This window comes from Scylla paramamosain, chromosome 29 (genome assembly GCF_035594125.1).
Source record: "Scylla paramamosain isolate STU-SP2022 chromosome 29, ASM3559412v1, whole genome shotgun sequence".
NCBI lineage: Eukaryota > Metazoa > Arthropoda > Malacostraca > Decapoda > Portunidae > Scylla > Scylla paramamosain.
Window position 1 is genome coordinate 8,785,971 of NC_087179.1, and position 11,071 is coordinate 8,797,041.

An 11,071-nucleotide genomic window follows, 5' to 3' on the forward strand; every position below is an offset into this window, starting at 1 on the left:
ACCTTGACAGAACCCACACTGGCAATCAAATAGAAGGTTGTGAAGTGATAGATGTTTAAGAATCTTCCTGTTGAGGATAGATTAAAAAACTTTAGATAGGCAGGAAATGAAAGCAATAGGATGGTCACCCTTTTTAGGAACAGGCTGGATGTAGGCAAACTTCCAGTAAGAAGGAAAGATAGATCTTGACAGACAGAGTTGAAAGAGTTTGACTAGGCAAGGTGCAAGCACAGAGGAGCAGTTTTGGAGAACAATAGGAGGGACCTCATCAGGTCCATAAGCGTTCCGAGGGTTTAAGCCAGCAAGGGCATGGAAAACATCATTGCAAAGAATCTTAATAGGTAACAAGAAGTAGTCAGAGGGTGGAGGAGAGGGAGGAACGAGCCCTGAATTTGAATTGTCCAAGGTAGAGTTTTTAGCAAAGGTTTGAGCGAAGAGTTCAGCTTTAGAGATAGATGTGATAGCAGTGGTGCCATCTGGTTGAAATTAAGGAGGGAAAGAGGAAGAAGCAAAGTTACTGGAGATGTTTTTGGCTAGATTCCTTCGTCACAAGGGAGTTAGATGTTGAAAGATTTTGACACTTTCTATTAATGAAGGAGTTTTTGGCTAGTTGGAGAATAGACTTGGCATGATGTTCCTTTATGACAGATTTGAATGTTGTTATTAAAATTTTTCAGTAATTATAAAACATGATAAAATGCTCTAGTAAAGAAATCAGCGGAGAGCTAAAAACAAAATATCATGTGAATATCTTACAAACTCACAAAGACCTTTGTAGCTTGCTCACTTCAGCTTCCTATGAACATACTATAAGCATAGCTTCTTTTCCATGTTCTATTCCATGTTTTGGCACCTGCATCATAAAGAAAATAAGTGCATAAAAATGGATTTCTTACATAGTGCGATTATTTGTTTCCTCAGTTTTGGAAATAGCTGAGCTGTATGCAGCACGTGGAATAACAAGTCCAGCAAACTGTGTGTGGATGCATCTTTTCTCCACAGGTCAGCATGATCAGGCTAACGAGGTGAGTAAGTCTTGTCTTATTTGATATCTGTGGGCATAGTGGCAGTCGGGTTTACCTATGCGAAAAAGCCAGAGATTGTGTGGGAAAGGCTGGCAATAGGCTTGCCTGTTTAAGGAAGGATAGGTTTGCCCTCCGTCACCATTATGAGGTGCACTTGTTAGTGTGTCCTGTAGGATGGAACTGGTGGGGTAGTGTATTTTACTCTTCTTGAAATTGGTTTTTGGTTATATGTGTCTTTTCTTTCTTTTTATATTCTTCATTTGTGTATTTTATCTATCTATCTTTTTTTACTGGCATGTTAACAAACAGTCTGGTGGTGTGTGTCACTGTGAGAATAACAGCCTGCCATCTGCCAGCAGCCCCTTTTTAAGGCCTGTCCACACCAGGAAACATTGTTTGGAAACAATGTTGCCAACTGTTTCCTAACAGTTGGGAAACAGTTTCTCAGGAACTGTTTTCCAGTAGTTTGCACACAGTTGGGAAACTGCCTCCAGACAGCTTGGAAACAGTTTGCGAAGTGTTTCCACACAATGTTTCCTGTCCAGACCTCAATTGTCGTCAGGATGCCTATGAGTGTAGAAATTGCTGCAGTAGCCTCTGTACTTTATCTAGCACTTTCAATATTACACTCAAGAAAGGGCAAGAAAAAGAAAAAGAGATGGGTAAGGAAATTTCTAGAAAAAGGACCCTTTCATGGTGACTTGCTTCTGGCGGATCTGAAAAGTTTATCAGCAATAACCGTCAAGGCATCCATCTTCTTCATCTTATTCCTATAATCTCCACATGTCACATCCCACAATGCTGGGGATGAATGAAGCAATTCAGTAAGTTCTAGAGTTTTCTCTGCTGACCACATGGTGTTGTCACTGCAGGCCTCGTATGGGTACTGATTCATCACTTCTGCCACAGACACTTCCGACCACACACACACACACACACACACACACACACACACACACACACACACACACACACACACACACACACACACACACACACACACACACACACACATACACGTTAAATATAACCGTTTTCAAACAGCTTGGAAACAGTTTGCTGACTTTGTTTCCTAACTGTTTCCAACAGTTTCCTAACAGTTGGGAAACTGTTTCCAAACTGCTAGGAAACTTTTGGAAACAGTTGGGAAACATTGTTTCCAAACAATGTTTCCTGGTGTGGACAGGCCTTTAGGGAAGACAACATGGCTATGGGCAGAGGGAGGGCACTCCACCCCTTAAGAAAGACAGAATAATGCTTAGAGTGGCCTCAGTTAAACAGAGTAAGTGCAGCTGGGTAAAGAGAGATAGTAAAGTGTTAATAAGCAAGGAATAGAGATACACACCTTGAGAGGTTCTAAAATGAGTGATTACATAAATGTGAATTAGTGAGCATTATGGTGATGATGATGAGCTGGTGATGGTGGTGGGTGTTTATTTTTTGGATAAATACCAGAATTGTGAGAGGCAGCAGTGTGTGGCTAGACAGGGCATGACCACCATATGCATTGCTCACTGACCAGACTGGAGTGGACATAGGCAGCCCAGATTGGCATCATGACCCAACTGTGCTGAGTTTTCACAATCCACAATATCAGGTGTAGAAGGGACTGGGAGAAAAGAGTGGTGTGGTGTGGAATAGAAGCAAGGGAGGAGAGGAAGAAGAAAAGATGGGTGTGCACTGATTATGTCTTCAACAATATGAAAGGACATAATCTATGCTTTAGTGTGGGCAGTGTAAAAGTAGGATTAGTCATGTATGTTTAAAATGGTGTTTATGCACCTGTAAATGCAAGAAGTGAGAAAGGAAAAGAGATGAGAAAATTCTGAAATTACCTGCTAAAATGAGAGCTTTATAAAATTTGATTAAGAAGGATAGTTTAGTTGGTGATATGAAAGGAAAGGTTGAAAATAGTAAAATAGCAAGTGTTGCAGGAAGATGGGTAATAGATGGATTAAATGAGGCATCTAGAATCACAACAGCATAAATGCCACTGCAGGATAAATGGAGTTAATGATACCCGGCTCCTCACCAAAGATTGGTTTGTCTTGTCATGATGAATTTACATTTTTATGATCCTAGCAATAAGGTTGTTTTTCTTATTATAAGAATTTATCTCCCCAGCACAACAGGAGAGGAGCCAGGCACCATTAACTCCATTTCCCCCCCTGGTTGCACTTATGCTGTTGTGATTCTAGACGCCTAAAATGAGAATGGTTATATACTTGGTGAACTTGTATGTTGAAATGGAGATGTTGTTACCAGACACCTCTTAACATGAAATTATCCATATGTACAAAAGGAGGAGAGATGAGAGTAGTGAAGTGAAGAATGTAATCCAGTAACCATCCTGTCTGTCCTACTCAGATTTACCAGAAGCATCTGAAGACCTCTACTTCCCTGTTCATGTTTCGGAACATTATGAATCACGCTGAGAAGGCTGGTGATGCTGGTCTGCTTGCTTCCCTCATGAAAGTGCTTGAGAACCACCCAGGCTTATCAAACCAGGCAAAAGGCCTGGTCTACAACTCCTGGATTGGCATTCTATGTAAGTGTTATCCATAATTTTTTTTTTTTTTTTTTTTTTTCAGAAATAATATTTTTGAATAACAAGTGTCAGAAGTCAACACAAGAAGAAAAAAGTGTATGATATATGAACATTGAGTATATATTTCAGGACTGTCAGTTTATGAAGGAACTCCATTTCCCAGGATCTTGTGTATATATATATATATATATATATATATATATATATATATATATATATATATATATATATATATATATATATATATATATATATATATATATATATATATATATACAGTAAAATCCCTCTCATCCGGCATTCGAGTATCCAGCAGCTTCAAGTATCCGGCACATTTTTCCCCAAGCCTTAAAATCAATAAAAAATCAATGTGTACTCATAAAATCGATTAAAATTCCCGCGCGAGGCATACTTTGTCCCTTCGCCACCAGAGCGCACTGCTTCGCGCCACCCGCAGCCCACTGCACTGTGTTTACTCAGTGACTCAGTCCCGCGTGTGCACTGTTTATCGCCTGACGCCTTCATCATGCCTTAAGTTGTAGAAAAGAGGAAGCACTGCAGACTGCAGTATCATCGTGGTGAAATGATGGACAAAGTGTTATAGGAGTGGTTCAGCTTGAAAAGCTCAGGAGTCACAATTACAGGCCCAATGTTACAACTGTGTGTTGGTGAGTGTGAGGTGGCAGCGCGGGTGGCGACGCGCAGCACGGCGATCAGCTGATCTTTGTTATGGTAAGATGCGTGAGTGTAGGGTGGTGATTGTGGACATAATTTCACTTCTATTCAAGTATCCGGCAATATTCAAGTATCCGGCATGTCGGCGGTCCCGTTGATGCCAGATAAGAGGGATTTTACTGTATACATACAGTGGTAACTCATATTATAAGTTTAATTTGTTCTGTGACATAACTCAATTTGCTTATATGTCAAATCAATTTTCCCCATTGAAATAAAATGAAATGCCATTAATCTGTTCCATCCCCCCAAAAAAACACCCAAATTCTTTTGTTACATGTTTTTAAACACAATAAACTGTTGATTTAACGAACCTCTGTTTACTGAATTTTTGGTATAACAACCCCTTTACAGTTATCAAACACCATATTTATTTTATGAAACTGCTTGCAAGTTATGCCATATTTTAAAATTATCAAATGTTTGTTTTATTTTACTAACATCTTAGGTCTTAAAATGTAGGAGGGTTAGCTGACACAGTCAACTGCATGTTTTAGAGGTGAATTGTGTGTGACCTTGACAATGGCTGATGACATTCTCTCTCTCTCTCTCTCTCTCTCTCTCTCTCTCTCTCTCTCTCTCTCTCTCTCTCTCTCTCTCTCTCTCTCTCTCTCTCTCTCTCTCTCTCTCTCTCTCTCTCTCTCTCTCTCTCTCTCTCTCTCTCTCTCTCTCTCTCTCTCTCTCTCTCTCTCTCTCTCTCTCTCTCTCTCTCTCTCATAAATATTTCTTCCTCAGGTAACAGAAGCCAATTTGAGGAAGGTCAGCAGGTGTTGGACTCAGCCTTGCAGACTCTCCACTTGTCAGATTTGAGCACAAGAGTTCTTACCCGCCTAAAGGAGGGCATAGAGGAGGCTGGAAAGAAGTTCCCATACACCATTTCCATAAAGGTATGAGACTTCAGTTTAGTGGACAAATTCAAGTCCATATAGATTTCAGAAATTCATTTAGTTTTGCATATAAAATATAATTACTAAAAGAATTCTAAGGTCTGTGAAGAATAACAATTTCTTGAAAAAATATCCTTGTCTGGGAGGGACAGGTTCACTTATTCATGAGCTGCTAAAGTAGAGTGAAATGAAGAAGGATGAATTCCTGAGAACGTGGGAGCAAGTGAAGCAAATGTAAGTGTTGATTGAGTACTGCTGTGGAAATGTATTTGCAGCAGCAGCACAGAGAGCATCAGTTGTCATCTTATGGAAAGTTCAGTGCTACACTTACCTGCTTATTTACACCTTTAATTATACCAGTGAGTTGTCAAAGAAAAACTGCATGCTGTGGAAATGAGATGGATGTAAAGTAATGAGAGGACAAAAGCAATGAAAAAGTGCATGAAAGATGTGCTATGAGCATCTGTGCAAGTGGCATAAGTTGTGGAGTGGTGGAATGGGTGAAGAGGAATAAGGAATAAATATGATGTGATTGTGTTGAGAGGATGGAGATGACATGGACAAATTGACTTGGTGAAGCAACAAATGGCAGAATAAATTTAATGCAGATCCTCAAAAGTGTCATGTGATCAAGGTTGAAAGAAGTGATAGACCTGACTTGTGCTTGATAATTAATATGTTCTTTGTAAGAGAGAAAGGAGATTGAGGAATAATGATAAATCAGTAACTAGTACCAGATGATCATATTAGTGAAAAGTTAGAAATATGTATGCATTATTAACAAATACAAGAGTGTTTTTTACATTTTTTTTTTTTTTTTTTTTTTTTTACAATCTCTTCATCTTTATAACTTATTTTATAGGATTTACACTAGAATATGTAGCCATGTTGTGGAATTCATACTTAAAAAATATTAGAGTAATACTGAACTAGAAGAGCTGCAAAAAAGATGAATGTAAGTTACAGTTCTCTTACAACATTGTTATTAGCCATGATGATAGGCATCATCTGCTTAATCTGTTTTGAAACAGACTAGTATGATAATAATGACAATGATAATGATAATAATAATAATGTTTTTATTTATTAAATCATATTTACCTTGCTTTTCAGGAGAGTGGACCACTGAGACAAGCAGCTGCCAGCAGCAGCAGCAGCAGCAGTAGTGACAGTGATTAAATTATGAAAGAGACATTGTTGTGCTGTGCTCGTATTTTTGTTATACCTCTACCCTTTATATTGTAAAATTATCTTGTGTGGCACACTGTGTGTGCATTCAGAAATCTGCTCACTGATGGTAGTTTTGATGAATATTGTCTCAGTGTACAAGCTGATAAAAAGCATGTTTGTAAATAATTTCAGCTCTTGAAAAGCCCTTATCATAAATGCAAAGACAAAATACTTCATTCAGACTAAATAAAATATCATAACTAGTCATCTCCTTTTTTTACTTTATTTATTTATTTATTTATTTATTTTTTCATTTATTTTCTTGACAGTGGAACAGATATACACATTGAATTTTAGCTGAGAATTACAGTGGCAGGTGTATAATTCTGAAGAATTGTTGTCTATCACAATTGTTTTCTAATGATGCAGTGCCACCATGTATATGTATATAAGTTTACTTTAAAATATTAAAAATAAAAGAATAGTTTTAGTTGGGCATTTTTCTTTTGAACTTCCTTAGAATTTACTTGTTTCATTGCACTCTACACAGAGAATATTCAGATAACAGATTTTGTAGTTTGTTATTTGGCTGTTGTTATGATGCGGCTTATGTACATACATGCTGGCCTTAGGCTGGTAGCTGTTTAATTAGGACTTCCATGTTAGAATGACAAACTTCCATCATTATAATTATTATATGTATATTTGCTAATTAAAGACGTCGCAGTGAGCGTTTTGATACCAGATAGCGCCAGAATTTTTAATTATCGCCGGAAAATAAATACTTTTTGGGGCAAGGTTTTACAAGCTTACAAAGGTGTATCGTTGCACAGTAATGCGTCTGAATTTTAAGTCAATTAATTTCGTGATAACTGACAGCACATGACATTGTTTGAGCCTCTATTCATAATTTCAGATGATATTCTTAAAAGAGCCTATAAGTGTATCAAGGCAGGCAATCTGTAATTTTCTACTGACCTCAATGGAAGTATACTAATATATACTTGCATTTTCATGTACTAAACAACAGGCAAATCCATTTAATGTAAAGAAAATATAATTTTGTATCAGAGACTTTATTTTTGCGGTACGATCACTATCCTCGGATACTTGGGCAGTGAGCAAACCAAAACACAGGACCACGCTTACTCGACTACCTTGCACAATGGATACATCACCGCCACAATCATGGACTACAGCGGAATTAAGAAAATTCCTGAAAGAACAAGCTATACCCTATTCTGGATATAGTAAAGCAAAGTAAAGGCCTTTGTATCGGCAGAACTGAGGCTATTGTTTACACTTTACACTCCTTCCTAACGGTGCGCGGCACTTTCTTTAACTGAAGAATCATGATCAAGATAAGTACGTCGTACGTCCGCCAGCGGTGCTGTTCTTTTTTTATTTCACTGATTACTTTCATATACAGGATGTGTCAGTGATATCTGATATTTTTCAACATTCCCAGATAAAATGCACAAGCCGAAGTCAACATCCTTTTATTTTTACTGTTCATACTTACTTAAAAAAAAATCATTACCTATTTTTAGTTTTATCTTATAATTCAATTAACAAAGCCTTATCATACACCAGTAAGTATGAATATTAATATTAAGGGTTATGTTTTTAATTTTAGATACACTTGTGCAGCAATTCATGCTGTACTTTTCCTGCACATCGATTTCAAATTTAGCTAAGAGACCCCTTTGCCCCAGGAAATCGGAGACAATTAAAAATGCTAGCGCTGATAGGTATCTACCAGCCTCACTGCGACGTCTCTAATTGTACATGTGAAAAGTATCACCACCTTGTGTGCATTAAGTTTTTTTGTTGTATGTGTGAGGTGCCCTGTGTAGATAGGACCAAGAAGAGGTGATGTGTACTATGGGAGATCTGATGATTGTTGCTATTTATTCTAATACAGAGAGCCCAGCAGCAAGGTGTTTTGCTCACCCCCACACAGCCCAACAAGATGGCTTTAACCTCAACAGGTTATGGGTACAGACACAGGCTAGTGTTTGATGGAGATGGAGAGAAATTTGAAGTGTAGGAAGCCAAGTTTCAAGGTTACCAAGAAGACTGACAGCTTCCTGACAAAAACATTGCTGGAGGCAAGCAAGAATAAGAAAGTGTATGCCAAATTGATCCAGCTGCTGGATGACAGATGATATCCTGATTCTCCAGGATGCAGTAGATAAAGGCAAGGAAGCTTTGGATACCATAAGAAATTACTACATTGGCCCAAGGAAACCCAGGGTGATTTCACTATACAAGAGGTTGTCAGTACTCCAGCTTGGTGCTGATGAACAGCTGGTGGACTATATTATACAGGCAGAAGCAGTTGCAGAAGAAAGCAGAAGAAGTAAGCAAGAGCATGATTACGACAATGGTGTTGAGTGGACTTCCTTCAACATATGATACATTCAGCACTGTGGTGGAGCAATGGGAGAAGGAAATGACTTTTCAAGAATTCAAGAAGGCCCTGATAAACTATGAAGAGTCAGGAAAATTGAGAAGCTCACACAAAGAAGAAACTGTGATGAATGCAAGCAGTGTTAGTATTAGATTCCTGATAAAATGTTACGAGTGTGGCAAACCAGGACATAAGGTGTACCAATGTTCCAAACCAGCCTACCAGCAAAATCGTAGATGGTGTAACCAGTGCAAATGAGCACCCACACCACATACCATTGCAGAAGGAAAAATCTCACTACATCACACACAATAAACAATGAGGAAGATCAACCAGTGGCGGGATGCAATGACAATCATAACTTCATATTTCAAGCCAGTACATGACCTTTTGAGATGATCAGGCAGGTATCAGTGTTTTGTTGGTAGACAGTGGTGCATCTGTGCACATTGTGGCAGATAAAACTAAGTTTATTAGATTTAGCAGAAACTTTGAAACAGACAAATAAGTAATGCAACTAGCAAATGGAAGTAGACAGACAGGAAATGTGTTGGGTAAGGGTAATGCTACCCTGCTGCTGCATGATATAAATGGCAAACATAAAGAAATGGTAATGAAAGATGCTTTGTATATCCTATCATACAAATTTGATATATTCTCTATTCCAGCTGCCACAAGAAAAGGTGCTTGTGTAAATGTTGAGCCTGACCATGCAGAACTAGTGATCCCAAACAGCTCTGTATTCAATGTGGAGAGGCAAGGTAATCTATATTTCATTAATAATATTGGAAATACTCAAGTAAACAGCACCCACGCTGTGAAGCAATAACACCTTCCATATTGCAATGAAGTCATTGCTGCTGACAGCTATGAGGAACATCTCAAACTGGCACTCCCAGTCCGTCCAGGCACAGGAGGGCGTCCCAGGACACTACAGAAATGGCGGAGGCAGACATATTCCAGTGGCCTCCATTGTAGGTGAGAATCCTACTCACTGCGCCAAAATATAGTGTCTGGTCACAAGGCCAAGAGAGTAAGGAGAGGCCTACTGCCTGTACAACCATCAGGAAGCCTAATCCTGTTTATTTGCCTAGTAAACCCATCATCAACTCTGGTTCAAACTAAGCATTCGAACTGACCGAACATAATTGAACCATCCCACAAAACAACCCAACACTACAAACCGTACTCACACAATAGAAGACTGGTATAAGATTCTAGGCCACAGTAATGTTAAGGATATTTTAAAACTTGAGAAAGTAGTAGGAGGTATGCATGTGTCTGGCAACAAGGAAAATATTATTTCTGAAATATGTACTTTGGGAAAAAAAAAATGAGCCAATTTAGAAACAAAGAACCAGATGTAAGAGCCTCAAAGAACTTAGATTTAGTACATAGTGATTTATCTGGTCCAATGAATATAGTTGGTAAGAGAGAATTTAAGTATGTAATTACCTTTATAAATAATTACTCAGGAATATTCATGGTTAACCTACTGAAGAAGAAAAGTGATACAGTATCTGCCATTGAGAGGTTTTTAGCCAATAATGCATCTTACAGCTCAGTAAACCAAACTTCTTGCCCTATCCATTCCTACGCTGATGATACCAACCTACATTTTTCCACATCTTTTCATAGACATCCAACCCTTCAGGAAGTAAACAGTTCATGCAGCGAAGCCACAGAACACCTGACTTCTGATCTCTTTAAAATTTCTGATTGTGGCAGAGCAAACTTGGTATTGTTCAATGCCTCAAAAAAACTAAATTCCTCCATCTATCAACTTGACACAACCTTCCAGACAACTACCTCCTTTTCTTCAGTGACACTTAGTTGGCCCCCTCTTCTACACTGAGCATCCTTGGTCTGTCCTTTTCATATAATCTAAACTGGAAACTTCACATCTCATCTCTAGCTAAAACAGCTTCTATGAAATTAGGCATTCTGAGATGTCTGCCAGTTTTTCTCACCCTCCCAGCTGCTAACTCCATCCATGTATGGAGTATGCTTCACATATCTGGGGGGTTCCACTCATATTGCTGTTTTAGACAAAGTGGAATCAAAAGCTTTTCATCTTATCAACTCCTCTCCTCTAACTGACTGTCTTCAGCCTCTTTCTCATTGACGCAATGTTGCATCTCTTGCTATCTCCTACCGCTATTTTCATGCTAACTGCTCTTCTGATCTTGCTAACTGCATGCCTCCCCTCCTCCTGCAGCCTCACTGCACAAGACTTACTTCTCTCTCTCACCCCTATTCTGTCCACCTCTCTAATGCAAGAGTTAACCATTAT

The 11,071-nt window shown here is 38.6% G+C and overlaps 1 protein-coding gene across 1 annotated transcript in view; it reads left to right on the forward strand.

Moving 5' to 3' along the window:
- LOC135115229 (leucine-rich PPR motif-containing protein, mitochondrial-like) overlaps nucleotides 1-6,855 on the forward strand; it is a 146,683-nt gene extending 139,828 nt beyond the window's left edge. The window contains exons 21-24 of the mRNA XM_064031769.1: nucleotides 922-1,025; nucleotides 3,393-3,573; nucleotides 5,044-5,195; nucleotides 6,309-6,855. Coding sequence (XP_063887839.1) covers nucleotides 922-1,025; nucleotides 3,393-3,573; nucleotides 5,044-5,195; nucleotides 6,309-6,374 — 503 coding nt within the window. The 3' untranslated portion in view covers nucleotides 6,375-6,855. The remainder of the gene's footprint in view (nucleotides 1-921; nucleotides 1,026-3,392; nucleotides 3,574-5,043; nucleotides 5,196-6,308) is intronic.
- The last annotated feature ends 4,216 nt before the right edge of the window (nucleotides 6,856-11,071 follow it).